The sequence below is a fragment of the Manacus vitellinus genome, unplaced genomic scaffold (assembly GCF_001715985.3).
Source record: "Manacus vitellinus isolate BGI_N305 unplaced genomic scaffold, ASM171598v3 scaffold_55_pilon, whole genome shotgun sequence".
In the NCBI taxonomy this organism is placed as follows: Eukaryota; Metazoa; Chordata; class Aves; order Passeriformes; family Pipridae; genus Manacus; species Manacus vitellinus.
In genome coordinates, this window is record NW_021940651.1 from 1,919,931 (window position 1) to 1,939,862 (window position 19,932).

At 39.1% G+C, this 19,932-nt stretch overlaps 1 protein-coding gene across 1 annotated transcript in view; it reads right to left on the reverse strand.

Moving 5' to 3' along the window:
* Window positions 1-19,932, reverse strand: part of TPPP (tubulin polymerization promoting protein) — a 72,111-nt gene that overhangs the window by 22,124 nt on the left and 30,055 nt on the right. Inside the window, exon 3 of the mRNA XM_008920713.2 lies at window positions 9,086-9,239. Within this exon, the coding sequence (XP_008918961.2) occupies window positions 9,086-9,239 (154 nt within the window). The remainder of the gene's footprint in view (window positions 1-9,085; window positions 9,240-19,932) is intronic.

Here is a 19,932-nt window from a genome sequence, read left to right on the forward strand (position 1 = left end):
CAAGTATGGATGAGATTCATCCTTGAGCCTTCTCTTCTCCAGGTCAGATACTCCCAGCTCTCATAGGAGAGATACTCCAGTCCCTTCATCATCTTTATGGTCCCTTGCTGGACTCTCTCCAGTAGCTCCACATCAGTCTTCTACTGGGGAGCCTAGAGCTGAACACAGCACTCCAGACGAGACATCAACAGTGCTGAGCAGAGAGGAAGGAATATCTCCCTCTGTTTGCAGGTCAATACTTCTAATGCAGCCCAGGATACCAGTAGCCTTCCATGTGGCAAGACCACCTCTCTGGTTCACATTCAAACTGGTGTTCACCGGGACCCCTAGGTCCTGTTCTACCAAGCTGCTTTCCAGCTGGGTGGCCCTCAGCATGTACTGGTGTGGGGGCTTGACTTTGAAAATCTCCTTGTTGAGCTTGCTGAGATTTCCTGTCAGCCCATTTCTCCACCCTGTTGGGTCCCTCTGTATGGCAACATCTGCATGACCTATCAGCCACTCCTCCCAGCTTTGTGTCATCAGCTAACTTGCTGAGAGTACTCTCTGCCCTAACATGCAGATGATTAATGAAGATGTTAAATGAGACTGGACTCAGTATGGTCCACAGGGGTACACCACTAATTTCCAGCTGCCAATTATACTTTGCACTGTTCATCACTACCCTCAGGGCCCAGTCATTCAGACAATTTTCAATCCACCTCACTGTCAGCCGATCCAACCACTACAGCACCAGCTTGAGGGGCTGTGAGACTCTTATGAGAGACCATACCAAAGGCCTTACTGAAGTCCAGGTAGACACTATCCACTCCCCTTATGTACTGGGCCAGTCATTTAATTGTAGAAGTTTACTAGGTTGGTCAAGCATGACCTTCCCTTGGCAACGCCATGCTGATTAGTCCTGATGACTTTCTCGTCCTTCATGTGCCTGGAAATTATTTCTAGGATTAGCTGTTCCATTACTTTCAGTGTCCTAAGGTTAGAAGTTTATTTATAAAGATTCCTCTACGAGTTGATAACTTCTTTTTAGTGAACTGCCTTTATGAAGTGAATGTGCAACCAACTCTTTTTATCAAAATCCCTTTTCTGTTTCTGAACAACAAAACCAACTATGCAGACTAAACTGGAAGTTGAGAAAAAGGGAAAAAAATTAAAAGGGTAGCTGTGAGCTCATTCTTCTGTGCAACCCATCTGCTCATTATTAACTGCACAATGGTACTGGGAGGCAAATAAAAAAAGGGGAGTGGGAAAGCTGACCATCCCTCCTAAGTGAGGAGAAATATAGGAAGAAATATAGTGAAGAGCACAGAAGGTTGGATGAAGACAGTTTCCATGTTAGCAGGTCAGTGCTCTTTCTTCTTTTTCACAATGAATCACACACAAATGATTTTGTCTTGTCATAATGCAATAGCTTGAACTGTTTACCTTCTAGAGTAAGTTATATAATCTCTCTAGTTACATTATTCTAAAGGCAATAAATTCCTTCAGGTCAACCTCCTCCCTTCCTTTCTGTTGAGATCACAGAAGCCAGCATTTTCATTCTCATTCATACAGTTAACCAAAGTTTTCATATCACAGAAGATGCACATGAACTTTTTTTTTTTAAACTTTCTCCTAAAAGAAAATATTTACTTAGCAAAACAGAATCACATACAATCATTAAATGTTCCAAAATGAGTTTATACAGTGAATCAACCAAAGGAATTTTCCAAAAATAGCAAGACTTCTCTGTTCTCCAAGATCAACCATTCTTCTCTTCACTGTTATTTCCATTAACACAAGCCAGTAGCTATAGTTTCAGTGTCTTGGACTCTATCAAAAGAAGAGATCACTGACAGAAGACATGTTTATTCATCAAACTTTTTTTTACTGGTATCTTGCTCTGGGCCACTGTGCTCTCCCAAATCTTTAAAAAAATATTTTAAAAATGGTTTTTGCTCCTTCGCTGTCAGTTTCCAACCAAAGATGTGGTCACATGACCTCCAAGTTCACGAAAATATCTCAGTTGAGTCAGGAAAGGTATGTATGCCTCTCACCTCATTTAACTGAAACTCCTCACACACTAAAATCTCACTGAGAAGATCATAACAGGCCACAGCCTCAGGACCAGCTATGGGGAAAATAAGAAGCCATTTTACTTGGACCAGAAGATTTGCTAATTTAAAGCAATCATGCATTTCTTCTTAGCAATTCAGTATTTTCCCTCACCTTGTGTCACTGTCTACAGAAATGTGCTGCTAAGACAGCAAGGGTCTTAGAGCATGCAGCACACATGGAAAAGATGACAGAAGGGTGTTTATTCAGACTCAGAAGAAAAAAAGGAGAAGCAAATTTTATTCCTGTCCTCGACAGAGGGGTAATATTACAGTTCAGAAGTAAACAATAATAGGTATGATTTGGAAGATGTGAAGTTCCAACTAGCATCACAGATTTCACACTAGACACACGAGAAAAAATTTTTCACTACTGTCATTGCTAAAGCATAGAAAGAGTGGGGGACACTATGTCCCTAACAATTATTGAAACTTAAAATCACAAAGTCATTGATCAATCAATTTAGGTTGGAAAGAACCTTTGAATATGAGTCTTTAGTATAAAGCCCTGCTCATAGTAAGAATCAAAAAAACTTGTATAGAAACTTCTCCAGTCAAGTTGTGAACACCTCCAAAGACAAGGGTGCCACAGCCTCTCTCAGCAATTTTTTCCAGTGTTTGACCATACTGCAGGTAAATAAACAAAACAAAAAAATCCAACATCTCATCCAAATTATCCAAATCATTCAAATTATGTTCCAACTTCTGTCTGTCTAGAACAGCCCTCAGATCAAAGACAGGAAGTGAAAGCTGCAGAGTCTTTATACCCTGAAAATTTTAACAGCAGTACCACATTCCTCCCTTGTCCCTTTCTCGTGAAAGACAACTCTGCAAACTTGGGCAAATTTTGCCTTCTACCTCAAGATAACTGATGAATCAAAGAGCACTTTACACAACCCATTTCATCAGTTTCAAGAATGTGAATCAGTATTAGAGACGAACTATCAATGTTTAGGAAATCGAAAGGAACTACAGTAAAAAGGAAATGAGAGCACAGAAACCAAAACGATGTGTTTTGTCTACACTACTGCAGAAGAAGATAGCAGTTTGTTGAAGAAAAACACATTCACTGAAAGCCCTGCTGCTGCACTGTCTTGGTTTGTTTGCAGCAGAAAAAAAGGACCAATACAATTAAGTCAGCATGCATTTTATGGACGCAACAGAAGGAGAACTCAAATTTTATGTCAAAAGTCTAGAAGCATCCTATGAAGCTAGTGCTACAATCATGAAAATAAGCTAACAGTGTAAGAATACAAGATTTCCCACACTTTCAGGACTTTTCCTTCCAGAACAAAGATGAGGCAAAGAAGAAGGAAGACAATTCGGTGCTGCTAAGGTAGTGTTCTCCAATTGCTGTCACCGTGCATTGCCATCCCTTTTACAAAGCACATAGTTGGAAGCACCAAGTGAATGCCAAGGAAGCTGGAGCATCCACCTTGCACAATGCAAAGGGCTGGACAAGCAGGTCAGTGCAGCACCACACACTTGCAGTTCTCCTTTCAGCAGCCAGCACAGCCCCTGCCAAGCTCTCAATACCTGTGTGCCGCGCGACTCTGCGCAGAACATGGCACCATTCCCAAAAGGATCTCCAGAACCAAGTACTGGGAAGTAAAAGCAGCAAGAAAAGCTACTGGACTCCAGGAATATCAAACGTTCAAAACACACATGGAGTGCATTGGTTTTCACAATGAACTCGTGGCTCCACTGAAACAATTTTGCCTGAGGATATTTTCCACTGCTTGCCACCACTCACAAAGATTCAGGTTTGATTCAGGTTCCACAGCTTAGGCAGAAACTTACTGCCTTGATGCTAAACCCTGCAGTTAGGTTTTCTGAGGTTTCTGTGCCTGAATTACAAATATCAGGCACAAATAAAATAGTACAGAAACTTTCCCTTCCTGCCTGAGGCACTGTGTCTTTTTAGTAACCAGTGCTGAGAGCGTCTGCACTGTTGAAAATGCTGGCGATAGGCAGGAGGTGAGGTGCTCTTGTTACTCTTCACCAGAAGGGTACACATCCTCAGATGGAATACCTCCATGGTATTCCTGGCTACACTCTGACAGATACCACTACTAGCTACACTCTGATAGATACCCCTCCTCAGTTCTTCACAGAAACTGAATGGGTTCCTGCATTTTCTCCTTCAACCATAAAACTTCAGTATCTAACAGCATGTCTTCCTAGAAAAAGTTGCCATGGAGATTTCTTTATGTAATTAACATGTTCTGAGATCCTTCAGAATCAGCCCAACACTCGTAATCTTAGCAAGGTCTTGAAAATTACTGATCTGCTGCTAACATCTACAACCTTTGCAAAAATGATAACCTAAAGCTGACTATGAAATGGGGGGAAAAAAATCTCAAAGGGAAAGGTTTTCCTTTTGAGGGGAGGAGGGATTATACCAGAGCTCCATACCACAATTATATTTATTTTGGTTTTAAATTCATGGGAATACATACACATGCAGTAAAAATCTGCACAAAGTCAGAAAGAGAGATCAAGGTTCAAAGAAAAACTGAGATTTCACTCATGTTCCTTCATTTTAGCACATACACAGACACACACATACACAGAAGCTGTCCAACCCTAACCCTAGACCTTCCCTCTAAGATTAGCCCTCAACTCCAGCTCTCCAGCATTTCAACACTCCAAGCCACTACAAATCATGGGATCTAACAGTCTGATTAACATGACCTTCCACAAAGTTGAAAAAAATGTGTTAACACTTCTCTGAGGAGTTTTACATTCTTACTGATAGTGAAGACAAAACAGAATAGGGAAGATAGCACAGAGTAATCCTTTTTTCAATGGCTGTGTTGCTGAATCCTTGAATTTAATGTTATAACCAGTCTTTAATGAGACTTGTTCCAAAGCCAGATGCTATCAAGATAAACCTTTACATAGATCACAGTCCCTCTTCCTCATTTTCCTCTGTATTTCCTGAAGGGTCTCTATTCATCCAGTGCAGCACTCCAGCCAGGAGAGCTGTCTTACCACACTTGCAGAATCTCAGTGAGGTTAGTAATTTGTCCTGCTTTTCCCATGCTATTTGCTTTTGTGTGCAGGCATTTGAGATGGGCCTCATGTCCTGCTGCATTTATAGATGGGTAAGAACCTCCTTTGTCGGGATTGTCACCTAGACATACCTGCTCTGCCCCTTATGATCTTTTATCTTCAGATTATGGTAACCTTCCATACCCAGTCTAATAATCTTCCCAGCAGATTAGTAAATCTAGTTTGTAAAGATACTACACTTCAGTAGAGTTATTCCATCCCTGCTCAGTAGGTCTCATTCCTCTGGCCACAGAAGCCAAAGCTTCCTCTTCAACACAAGCCATACTGTACAGTCCAATTCTCCTTCCTGGACTGGGGAAGATAAGATCAGAGCTCCCCCCTCTACACCCTCATCCCTTGACTTCTGTAGTCTCTCTTTATATGTTCCAGGTTACCTCCAGAGCAGTACTCCTGGTACCCACAACAAAGAGGTCCGTGTTAGAAGGCTGAACAAATCTTGTGAGTGCATCTGCAACAATCTCAGATCCTGGTATCCACCAAGCAATAAAACCCCTGAGACATCAGGTGAGATGAGAAAATACATACCCTGATCATCCACAAGAGGAATCTTCAGTAACTACCTGTGCCGGGTACCCATTGCTTCTGACACCTGGTACAGCACTGTTGCCAGAGTATGGTGACACCCATTACAGAACAAGGAAGTGTAATAGTGCACGAGATGCTCATATTCAGAATGGCAAAAGTCGTGATCCCTTGGTAGTCAGGGATGCCTCCCATGACTGTTCACTCAACTCCTTTTCAGATTTCGGCTAACACATGCTCATGCTTAGCTCATGCTAAGGCCTGATATATGATGGGAGCAGCACCATTAGCACTGCTGTAGGCAGTACTCAATGGACTGGAAGAGATAACTATCATCATGCAGTCATTATCACCTGCAACCTTCCGCCACCTGCAGCCAAAATTCTTGCATACTGATTGTCTGGCAGCCCCTTCAGAATCCACTAACTTGAGGAAATTGTATAGACCAAAGGCCCAGACTGAGAGGTACAAATAGATCAGCTTATCCAAAAGGTTTTTGAAGCAGATCCTAGAGCAGACAGACTGCTAAGGCTTTTGTCCTTCTACAGGGGACACTCACACCTCAGCAGAAGAGGAAACAGAGTGGGGGGAACCTCACTGTAGGCTAGACAATCATGACACTCCCTCTACCATTGTTCTTCTTACATACTTTTTAAAGTTAGAGTCCAGATTATGATGATTATATTGTACACTGATTATTAAGAATTTGACCTGATCTGCAGAGTGTTCAGGTGACTGAAAAGTATAGGTAACTGCAATTTAGGTAATAATATGAAAGCTATCCTAATTGCTAGAAATTAAGTGTAATGAAAAAAATCTTTCTACAGTAATAAAGCTCTAATTATAACTACAAACCTGTGGCTAGTTCTCATTCCACCAAGGATCCTTAAAAGAACCTGTCTGTCCCCATAGCGAGATAGTGTTGGTTGGCACTATCACTCATTTTTTCCCTTTTGTGTGAACACTAAGTTCAGGCTCAGCTGACTTTGATGGGTCTTGTTGATACTCACCAGTGCCTAGAATACTATATGTATTCTGAAATTGGAGAATTGTAGGTGGAATAGATCTGTGACTTGCCAGAAGTCACAAGCTCCCAGCCTTCTCTATCTCCATAGTCTCCATCCACTTGGTCTCCTCTAGCTGTCACTCCTTCCTCACCTTGTGTAGGTTGAGTTTTCCACAAATACAATGTCAGTCTTCTCTTCATCTTTCCCGTCAATCTGGAGCCTCAGGGTCTTGACCACAGCACATTTCCCACAAGAGAGGCAACCACTGCCATGACCTCCAGGAAGACACAGGAGCTCTGAAGCACAGGACCTGGATATAGGACTCCTTCCTATAGAGCCAAGGACTCTGATGTGCTAATGGCAGTCCTATAGACTTCTACTAATGGATGTCCATGTGCTGAACAGTATATCCTGCAGCTTTTTCAGACTACCACTGTACAGTCTTCAAGCAGATCCACATAGCCTTAAGTGGAATTTCTAGGCTTCTTTGCACTTCTGCTGCAACACCTGTTTTATCTCATTACCACACTCTGTGGGCTGCACTCTTTCCCTAACAGGTCCATTTTTGTGAGAATTCGATCTTGCCCACATCACCATTACCCTAAGCACCCATCACCTAGCTTTTAAAGTGCTGTCACTGCTGTACTGCCCTGCCACCCACACTACTCTCACAGCAAATGTGACTGGATTGAGCCCCAAATACCCTGATCTGGATTTGAAGTTTGCCATCCTGTCAGCAGGTTTGAATGACATCAACCCAGGTCTCTTGCAGTTGAAATTATTCTGCATTTCTATGTCAGGGACCCTGATGAATATACATTGAAGTTCAACCGGTTTCATTTTAAGAGCGAGCAATGACCAAAGCAAGTATTTGTTCCACAGGAGGTGTAGAAATGCATTCAATATTGTTATGGCACATAGCTTTTAGTACAGAAAAAGAAAGAACCTCAGTCTTGCTCTTGTAACCTTTGGGTAGAAGTGAGGATAACTAAAAGGCCCTAGACTTCATTTATGTCTGATTATAAGCTGTCAAAGTTACATGACCTGCACTGTATATTTTATTGACAGATCGAATGAGCTAATAAAGCTACCAGATTCGTTAACCCCTATAACTTTCTGTTGTTTTTATTCCTATGTGACCAAACCAACCATACATCTTCTGTTGCACATTAGAAAGCAGTCCAAAATTCACTCGGTTTCACTGTCTGGCTGCTGAGCCTTCTCAACCACATCAAGCAGGGATTTCTGTAATTCCATAACATTCCGAAGAAAAAGAAAAATAATAAACAGAAAAAAAAATACCTTCTATCACAACATACACTAAAATCCTCATAGGAAGGTAAATTTTCCAGCTGTCCTGTTGAAGCAGTGTTGCCACTCAGTACAGACATAAGCCCTCCCCTAACTGCCTCCCCAAAATACCCAGTACAAAAAATAAGAAGCTAAGGCACAAAAATCCCCACATGCTGCTGAAGTATTCTTATCCACAAGCTTCACTTAATCATGCTTTCAACTCCTTCCCTAATATGTTTAGATTAATGTGTCAGTAGTCATAGTTAAGTTTTCTGTCTGGAACTTGAACCAAATCTATAACTCAAAAGAGATCTTTCCACTTGACATTTACACGGATCATTTGTACAGAACAGATTTCTGGAAAGATTATATTTTCATTCACCATTCTAAAGCCAAAATTCAGGAGGATCACAAATTTTAAGCAGATGAACTAAACTGACAGAACTATTCAAGCTGATGGTAAAACTCCAGTATGTCCTACAGGCTAAAAGCTTGCCTAGCCTGAGCATTTAAAAGGACAAACAAACTTATGTAGAGCAGGTTTTATAACTTCCTTTTCAAACATAAAGCTTAATACCAATACTTTAAAATGAAAAAGAAAGAACATTATAGTTCTGACAGACTTGGAATAAACAAAAAACAAAGACCATATGATAATTTTTCTCAGATTTCCAGTGTTCTGGGATTCACATGATGCAATTAAATGTATTTTATGTCTTTAGTCTTTGGCATTTCACACAACATCTTAGAACTGTTTAATGAGGTTCTAAATTTAATTTCCTTCTACTCTCTTTGAATTGTATACACCCCCTTCATGAACATTTCTTTGTTCTAATCATACACAAGAGCTCAGAAGTTTCCTGACAGTGCTGCTAGGTGGTACTACAATTCTGAGCAGAAGCAATGACAGTGCCACACAAGAATACATAGCAGTGCAATACTCAGCTGTTGCATAATCTTTGCTCGAAGTAGTTGTTGCCTATGGGCTTCCAGAGGAATTGGATTTGTGGATTGTAAAGGGAAGCAGGTGAATACAACAACACTGCAGTGGAACAAAGGACAGGTAGAAACAGTCTGTCCATCAGATCAGTAACATACCGTTACTCCAGATATAACTGGGCCTTTTCCTTCAATTAGTTTATACATTTCTTGAAGTGCCTCCTCTTCACTCTTGCCTTTAAATCGCTTCTTGGCGAGTTCTTGAAGAGCTTCCTTAAACTGATCAAAAGTAATTGTTCTGAGGGACTTTCCCCTGTTGAAACAAACAGCAATTGAAAGAAATTACAAGAGAGCACAAAAAACATTCCAAGAATAGCAGAATGGCTTTGGTTTACCACAGTGAACAACAATTCATGTATTCACAATTAAATTAATAATGCCAAACTATTGAAAAGCATTTAAAAACTTGAAATTCCTCCTGTCTTAAAGACTGACAAATGTTTTAAATGACACATTTAAATTCAATACCTGTTTTGTTTCTTAGACCATCACCATCGAAAAACATTCACAGGTGCACGGAAAACACAATAGCAGCCTGATAAACTCATAAAGCGCCCAGAAATTCAGAGCAGAATACTTGCTGTTGTTTTCTCGAATAGGAAGACCATGCTTCCACATTAGTAAATTACTTGCTTACATTTACTTTAAGTGGAGAGGATTTTGCTATAGCAGTGTATGGTACAAAATCTGACCAACAGGAAATGCACACTTTACAAACACCAATTTATACTGTCATTCCCACAGATCTTTTTTGGCCTGCCAGACCAAAGGGTTCAACTGATGGAACTCAAAGAAACTCAGCATTCACTACAGAGATGTGTTTAAGCCAAAGCAGGTTAATACATGTCTGTTTTCTAGAATTTTTAAATATTCAGTTTAGGCAGGAGATAATGTTATAGAGTACACACTGGTCCATTCTATTCCCTAATACAGAACTATATTTAGTGCTCATCATTTTAAAATTCAGGTATGAGGCCACAGCATTAGTGAATTTACTCACCATTAAAAAAACTCCTATTTTTTCTTTTCTATGAATTACAGCAGACACAAACCACACCTGTTTCTGTATTAGTAAATTACAGATTCCCTGATCTTTTGGATAAGACTTTACACTCCAAAATTTTGCCATATGTTTTAAGCTAAAATTTAATAGAAACATTTTCAAAAAGATGTTTTGATACTTACACTGATATAATCTTAAATAGGACCATTTTTAAAAGCAGAAAATGTTTACAACATTACAAAACCCTCAAAGTCAAAGTAATATTTGAGAGTCCATGTTGCTGGGAAACATGCTACTACACATGCTGCTTGAGCATTTCTTTTTATGCCAATTTAGAGAGCATTTCAAGCAAAATTTTTTTTTTCAGGAAAAAAACCCAAACAGCCACCACCACACAACCCAGACCAGTCCTTTCAACAGTGACAGCTGTTTATGTAGGAATAAGCAATAGATGCTAGGATAGAGACAGTGTACACTGGCAACAGAAATAGTGGGCTAGAAAAACTATGCATAGAAATCTAATTTTATTTCAAGTGTCAAAAAGGCCACTGTGAAGAGCAATTCAACTATCTGTCATCGACTTATCTTTGATCTTCTCTTAGACACCTTCTGTGGTCAAGTCCCTGTCAGCTGAAGGGTGCCTCCATTGATGAAAAGAAGTGAGATTTCTGGTTTAGAGACCACCAGAAATGATTCCTACTTAGAAGTGACTCTACTTCAATTAATTAAACACAAACCAAAATTTTATCCCAGGCTTTCAAAATAAGGAGAAATTGGTTATTCACGATAAAATTCAACACTAACAGAATGCTTTACATAACAAGTAAAAGAACATCACAACAGTAAAAATGCAGAATATAATCCAGTATTTCATTAATCAGAAAGACACATGGAATAAACTGCAATTAACTACTTGGAATTTCTCCAGGCTTTTCATTAATAGGACTAACATCCCGCTTCTGATGAAACACATACAAGAACTTTTAACCAGCTCAAGAGGTCAAGACTTCATTTTGGTTTGTCGCTCATTTAGAAAAAGACAGCACCAGCAATCACTGCGAAACTTCGGCATAACAACACTCTAAGGCCCGTGTTCGCTACAGATTTATGGCCAAGTCTACCATATAGACGTTTCAAAGGTAATTTTCTGTGGCACATAGATTTAGCTTGGATCATCAGTCAGGATCATCACAAGAAAAAAGAGAATGATCACTTTCAGCAAAACGTGCTGAAATTCAAGCTGACTCTTTTATTTTTCACAGAATATTCTGAGTTGAAAGGGACCCACGAGAACCATTGAGTCCAACTCTTAAGTGAAGGGCCCATACAGGGATCAAACCCACAATGTTGGCATTATTAGCAGCATGCTCTAACCAACTGAACTGATCTCAGGGTTTTATTAACACATGAAGAATTTTTGGTTGCACACTTATTAGTAGAAGAGCGTGTTTGTTTGGGTTTTTTTTAATTAAAAGGAAAAATACATAAATAAGGCTGCTGAGAGGAACAAAGAACATCTGGTCCAAGACACAGGTATACCTATCTCTCACATTTGGTCTTTTCTCTGTCATTTGCATGGGGCAAGGAAATGAGGGTTTTTTTCCCTCCAACTCAAGGTGTTTACCAACAAATTGGACACATATATGACCAATGTAGTATTACAGCTGGACCTCAAAAGAAAAAGAAATGTGCACTCTGGCTGATATTCTTTACCAGAAAACAACATTAACTGGAATTACACTAGAAACAGGACTGAAAGTAAAGGAATTTTTGCAACTATATCCCAAGTTTTCTAAATAAAGTAGCTTTGATTTTGAAATTCATTATCTTTTTCTAGACTCCAAAAATATCCCCACTCTCCTCCCCATCTATCACAATATTATCAAACCCACTTGTACATCACCATAATTAACTCAAAAACTCTACAGTTGCATCATACATCAAGTCTTGTGGAAAACCCTAGGAACATAACTCTTGATTAAGTCATGTGTTCTGGTCTTTTTTTTTGTCAGGTATGGAACATGTGCTATGTACCAGCATCTAAATTACCAAGTAGCAATCCTACACCCCTGAGCAGTTGCTGACACCATTATTGTTAATCAGGACAGCATGCTATCACCCTCTCTTCTGTCTACAGTCGTGGGTTGAATGTATAGGAGAAAACAGACTAGGTAGAAATGACAGAGAAAGTCTCTCAACAAACCTCAATTTACACACTCTTAAGCCACAGGATCAGCCCCCTTCAGATCCATAAAAACACCCTATGGATAGTGACTTCAAAGTACTATTAGATGGAAAATTGGATATGAGCTGGCAATGTTTGCTCACAGCCCACAAGGCCAACCATACCCTGGGGTGCATCAAAAGCAGAGTGACGAGCAGGTTAAGGGATGTGATTCTGCCCCTCTGGAGCACTGCATCCAGTTCTGGGGCTCCCAACATGAGAATGACATGGAACTGTTGGAGCAGGTCCAAAGGAGGGCTTCGAAGATGAAAGGGAAGTAGCATCTCTGCCATGAGGAAAAGCTGAGAGAGTTGGGGTTGTTCAGCCTGGATAAAACAAAACTCCAGGAGACTTTATTGCGGCTTTTCAGTACCTAAAGAGGTCTTATAAGAAAGATGGGGGCAGGGATTTTAGCAGGGCCAGTTGTGATAGGACAAGGTAATATTGTAAACTAAAACAGGGAAGATTCAGACTAGATATAAGGAAGAATTTTTTTAGGAGGGTGGTAAAACACTGGAACAGGTTGTCCAGAGAGGTGGTAGATGCCCCTGAACATTCAGGGTCAGGCTGGATGGGGCTCTGAGCAACTTGGTCTCATGGAATATGTCCCTGCTCACTGGGGAGAGGGAGGGAGGTGGCAGGGGCAGTGGTGTTCAACTAGATGACCTGTAGAAGGTCCTCTCCCAACCCAAACTATTGTATGAAAAATTATAACACTATGAACACTGCATAACACATAAGGCAATCATACCCCCAGTTTATTTCCAGCATTTTTAATACCCTGTTCACATTCAGAAAACTCTTCCTAATACCAGTTTTTCAGAAGTCATAAAGCTAAATTGAAAAAACAAATACACCACAAAAGCCCCCAACCATAACCCCCTCAAATGAACTAATTTCTTTCTATTAAGCAATTGCTTCAAAGAATCAGTTTCTTTGTGTATATTTGTAACTTGTTTTCAGAAGCTCATTATACATATCTTGTTTCCATGGAAATAACAAAACAAATACATCACTTTCATTTTCCAAGTGTTACCAGTTCAAACAACTTGTCTACAATAAAGTATGCCAAGGGTGATCACTCTACTCTTAACACTCCTCTCTTAGGTTTAGCACTCCAGAGAATTAATATAGACCCAAAAAGAAGATAAAATACTTTAGATTTAAAAAAATATTAAAAAATCAGACACTGGAAATGAAAATTAAAACTGACCAGAAAATGAGACAAAATGGAAAATAGTAACAAAAGAGGGAAGGTGGAGGAGAAAAAAGGCTTTTACAAAACCAGACATCATAAAGTTGGCCACCTCAATGAAAAGAACAAAATATATATGAGGGACATTAATAATAAAACTTTTTAAAGCCCTGTACTTTATTATGACACAAAGAAGCCTTTATGTTTAGAAAGGATTCATTCTTACATACCATTCTATTTTAAGCTCTGCTTCTTACAAAAAACAGAATTACTCTAATGCATCATCCTTCGGTGGCAGAAACAGTGTGTTCATGGTACACTAATGACAGCCTCCTGTATCTATGCCTACATTTGGGAACGGAACGAACATACTCAGAAGAATTTCAGGAAGTTTCTCATCACTTCCCCTTCCTTGATGGGTCTCTCCATGTGTGACCACTACAAATGGGGAGGTTCTGAACTAAAGTTTGGAATCCTCAGTTTGCTCTTGGAAGCCCAAGTTCACATCTATAAAAGCACCAGTTCTGAGTCCGGACATCAGCACAGTAAAGGAAGTGCAAATTATCAAACGTTGGTCCAAATTAGATTGGAATAGTAAATTATGCAGTTTTCATTCACAAATATTACTACTAGCAGTGTCCTGAGTTCGTAAGTGTGAAAGTGTACTGTTGCAAATTAATACTTCTGTGTTATTTGGACTTGAGTACTATTTGAATTAACAGTTGTCTACAATTTTAGCTGAAAAGAAAAGCTACACAAATACACTCCACATAAGTAAGACACAAAATCCTTGACCAATATTAGAGATCTTTATCTTCATAGTGCTAATACAGTTCAGTGTTAATAAGCAAAGTCTCCAATTTAATAGTTCCTGTCATAATCTCTGAGCTACCCCAAAAAAAGTCATCTCATACTCCCATCCCAAAAGGATATTTTTCAGTTTTCTTAGATTGAAGAGGAGAAAGAAGACATAGAAATACTCAGATAAGCTTCTATTTTTGTTAGCAGGCCAGAGGGGATTACAGCAGGATACGCTAACCAGGACTGTTCTGCTGTGGAAATCATCATCTACCCACAAAGGTCTAAGGAGTATAGAAAGTTTGATGAAGGTCTAAAAACCTCTAGCATAACTAGAGGTGGGAGCCCAACAAATATTTTTCCACAAACTCTCATTCAAGGAGTTTTGTTTCTGAGGTTTATTTATTCTAAATTCACCATGGACTTGGGTGTCTCAGTCAACTGAGCAGTCAAGTAAAACTCAACAGTGTCTTTTCCTGTAGACTAGAACAAACAGGAATGCAGGTACTCCCTATATATATTCCCTTCCCAAGGTAGTCTCATTCATTCAGAAGACAGAACAAAGGATTGAATTGGTAAGAAAATGCAAGAGTAGCATAGTTGTCCCAGTTTCTTGCCGGCACAATAAGCTTAATCAGGCCATTTCTGATTTGTAGTAGTCTCCCACATCCATGTAGGGCAACACTAACAAATTGTAAGAAACATTCCTAAATTATCAGAATTAATCATTGAAATTATTCAAATTAATCACATAAAGGTGTCATGATAAATGAGAACAAGACCATTGTCAGACTTTTTACCCTATGGGCTAACCAAAAGCATATTTCCTATGACATGCAGACTAGACTTCAAACTTTAGCTCTTTCTCTTATCTTAAGCCATCCTAAACACTAACTACGGTTGAAACTTCCTGATTTTCACACAAAGACTTTTCTTATTTACCACTTTACAGTAGCAACTTTATGATTATTAGCAGGGTATTTCCTAAAGCATCCACTCCTGTTTGTTTAGTACAGGAGACACTCATTCTTTCTTGCTACTGGTAATAACACAAGTCTTTGTGATGTAGTCGATGAACATAATGTGCATCAATAACAACTCTTAGAGGTATTTGTATTGTACACATTGACAGTTACAGGGTACTACAGACAAAATCTTTGAAGCAAAATAGGTTTGCACAGGTCTCTGCAAAGTACATCCCTCATCTAATGGATGTATTCTTTTTTTCCAAGAACGTCTGCTTGTAATGTTACCACCACAAAGTCCAAGGCTGTTTAAGCTGGAAGCAGATTATGCCATAGGGCTAGCAGTTTTTTGGGGGGTTTTGGGGGGGTTTTTTTGTAGTTTACAATTTTCACTTTCTGCTCTCTTTGGGCTACACAGCTCAGCATTTCTACTGGCCATCAGCCCCATAATTCATAGCCAAAAAAATCCCAAACTAAACCTAGGTCCCTAGGTAGCGAACCAGGCTGGTAGAACCTTGCAATCTAATGGAGTATTTAACATATCTTGTGAAGTTCTGCTTTTTGCTATGTACCAGTCAAGAAAGAAATTTTAAAAATTAGATATACAGTGCAAAAAAACTTATAAATGAAAAAGAGAACACAGTTTCTTGGATAAAACTGAACAATGGATGACTAACCCAAAGCACAGGCTTGTGTATAAATTTGACAAATACAGCTGAAGACAGAAGAGCAGGGGAAGAAAGCAACAGTAGCAGGGGAAGAAAGCAATGGTAATACTATCAGGTTATTTGCACTGTACTAACAGCTCTAAAGAGAGATGGTTTTAAAACACACAATTAAGATAACAAAACTTGACATATCACCTTGCATCAGAGACTTCTGCACAATTAATGGGTAAAACTGGAATACTGAAATTAGACATCTGTATATTGATATAAGCAGGAGTAATTTGGCAAATTGTTAGGAAAGAAGATATTCTTCTAGAAGATATCCTCAGAAAAATGATCCTAGGAAGAAGTTACAACAGAGATCTTTAGCTAATGTAGTGGTTGCTTCTGGAACACAGGCACCTTAGAGTGCACGGCTATTTACCACAAGTGCATTCCCTTGAAGGAAAGAGTAGGACTGACAACGAAGACATCCAGATGACCTTCACAATTAGTCTCTCTCTATAATTTCTAACATCTCGGCCAAGTCAGACTTTAGGAGGTGGACTAGATGGCTTTAAATACCCCCTGACCACAAGGCAATGCCATTATCAGTTTTCTAGGAAAGAAAAACAAGACAATGTGAAATGCAGTACAAAATTCTCTCACTATATCACAGCAATAGCTGTGACTTGCAGAAACCTCTCTGGGAGCGGGCAGCAAGGGCAGAACACCTCACATCATTCACTCAGAAACTGAACCTGGAAGGGACAGTTTCCCTCCAGGTGCTTTTTGTCTCATTACTGAGCAAAGGTAAAGCAGAGTGTGCCTAGTTTGTTCTAAGTATCTGAAACTGGGATAACTGCCACACCGTGAAAATCTGAAGCAACAAGACTTCAGCAGCTCACCAAACCACCAGCAATATCTTTATCAGGCTTCATTGCAACTTAAATGTTTTAGGCTTCTCTCATGAAAACTCTCTTTTCCAATACTTGAAGTTAACCTTTCTCTCCTTTTGGCTTTATTTTTGTGGCATTTCCTTCCTATGTGCTTCACTTACAGTGAAAATTTGTTTCCACTAAAATAAAATCTGAAGTTCAAGAAAAGACAAACACAACAGCTATGAGCCCATCAGATAAAATATGATTGGGAAGGGAATGAAGGGGGGACTGGAGAAAGAGCATGACTTGGCAAAAACATTAACAAGTAAATGCTTCCAAAAAAAGCAAATCCCAGCATGAACTAAAGGGGTTAAAGAGATTAATGGGACTTAGAGAGAATGAGGAAAAGAGAAAGTCCAAGCAGAAGGTAGGTCTGATGGTTATATATGGCTTAGAGGAAAAGACTAGCAGAATCCACTTATTTAATTTGTTTGGAGTTTTTTTCAGTTTAAGGGATCAAAAATAATGTTACATTTGAATATTTAAAAATTAAGATCTGTGTGATCATTATCTATTGATAAAAAGCTCCAAAAGAAGTATAAGAAAAACTGTGAAACCTGAAAAAAGCACATGCCCCACCTTACATCGAAGGAATTGCAAGTGTATTTCACAGGACAGACATTGTACCTGAATTTGAAAAGAGATAGAAGCAGGTGCTACCAAATACTCTGGGAGTATTTCAACTTTTCTTTTTATAGAAGACAGATCTTTTTTTGGTTGTCGATCCCCTGGACTCAACGTAAAGAATGTAAAAACTGTACACACACAACTAATAAAAGACAGTAATTGTATCACTCCTTGGAATGCTGTGTACTCCTGTGAAAGAATCCAGTAAGTGATATGCAACTTACAGATAATGTCATTCAGTAACACAGAAATCCATTGTTAAGGTGCATGAAGGACTGGCACTATTTGTCAGCACAACTTGGTGGAAGTTAAGACAATAAAGGACATGCCAGGGGCAAGTGACATCAGCAGAAAGGTTAGTCAAAGTACAGAAAGATGTAGAAAATTCAGAGCAATTAAAACAAGAGGCTGGAGACAGGTCTTGGACCCAAATGGTAGGGGACAAACTAGAGCTGAAGCAGAAAGACAATGCCTCACAATCAGGGTTCTGGCATATATGCTCATTTCTTCTCCAGAGGACTCAATTTATTTGTTGTTCTCTTTGGTTCTTGTCATCTTAAAGATATGCACTAGGCTAGGCACATACGCAGATTATAGGGGAATGGAGCAGAAACTAACGACAGTATAACAACCCAATACAGATCACATGCCAGAGACACTGCTGAACCATCCAAAATAAAAAAATCCAAGAGGATGATGTCACAGTACTCATTAAGTCAGCCTCATACAAATAAATGGAAGTATCTAAGGATAGCTGAAGATTTACTAAGAGTTCTCAATAGTTAATCATTTAATCTGGCAGTCTTTCCCAGGCTGAGTGTACTACACAAACTCATGGTAAGCTATTGTCACATAATAATACTTACCATTTTATCTTCAGAAAGCTGAAGAAGCTGACACAGCCGCTACAGTTTCAAAAGCTCTTTCTGCTGTTGAAGTGCAGGGGCTTACAGTAAAGGCATTACCACTGAGAGGACAGGGCAAAGAACCACCATCACCTGTACTTTCTCTGCAATTTAAAGCAGTGCACATGAACTTACTGTCTGATAACCCAGGGAATGAAAAATCAGATAAACAGATAAAGCATCCTTCTAGAGCTCACCAGCAATCCCATGTGAGCTAACATGCCTTATTCATGTCCCAGAACTAAAAAAAACCCAGCAGCTATGTTTATTTTGATTCACTTTCTCGATTTTACACTTAGTGTGAAAATATTTTGTTAAAAATGAGACCAATCAACATACAATGAAACAATATCCAACACAAAAACTGTTGAAAGAAAACTAGAACGCCATTTGTTGCAAGCCATGACTGTGGGCAAGGCCAATGCTGCATGGCCCAACATCCTCTAAGCAAAAGTGAATGCATTTGATCCCAAACAATTAATCCATAGAAACTATACAAAATTGTTCATAAGCATGACTAGAACAAGATTCTCAAGGACAGCTTTCAGATTACTAGCTATTTTTCAGGACTTATATTATTAACCTGAATTCATATAAATACATGACACTCAAGACAGAAAAAGAGACATAACAGTGAACTTTCATGTTAGCACTCAGTCTCCTGAGTGCAGGTTTTTGCCTGCTTTCTCTCTACATACAGTATCAATGTTTTCACTGTGTTGACATTCAGGGAAGATGTTGCCTCTTTTGATGAGACAAGTTAACCAAGAACAGGACATGACATTTGATAGAAGAAAGAAAAATGAAATCTCCACACCAGAAAACAAAGAGTCTCATAAGACAGTGCTGATTTTACTAATGAGATCAGAACAGAAAAGCTCAGTATTGAATGATTACATGGTATGACATCTGACTCGATTTAGAGAAAATTCAAACACAAGGGGTCAAAGAACAATGGCATTATTAAATAGGACTAGACGTAGTAAGATCTGAACTCACTAAGTCTCAAGATATTAGAACTCAAATTATGCTTTCATTAAGAACTGAATTGGACCTTGAAAGTAAACCATTGACAAGGAACAGAATAATAACTGAATCCAAGTCTTTATTATTGGAATAACAGTGAGGATCCAAGCTTCTTTCTAGCAATGTATCATCCAAAATTTTTTCTCCTTTCAGTTTTTCCTTAAAGTTACATTAAAAAAAACACCCACTTTTATGTGCTGCAAACTTTCCTAGAATTTCTTTCTTGTTTTCCTCCTGAGATTTTGTGATGTTTCAGCAAAAAGACTAGCTCTGTATCTATACGATGTCTAATATTATGAGGGATTTTTAATTCCCGGGCAGGAATTTTATAGCTACCAAAATGGCCATTTTGCCTACATTGGGCCAATCCACATCAGAGCAACATGAAAAGAACAATGTAAAACAGTGGCAAGGCAAAGGGTGAGTATTGTGGGGATATGTTTTTAAATCACTATGAAGCTCAAGTAAAACTGCAAGTGCATCTGAAACTTGTTCCTGTGGGGAAAGATATGTGCAACACTGTTTCAGTGAGGGCTCCAACAAAACTCCCATTCAGAAATTACAGTGGTCAATTTAAAGGAAAAAACTCCCTGGCTGAAGAAAAGAAAAATTAAG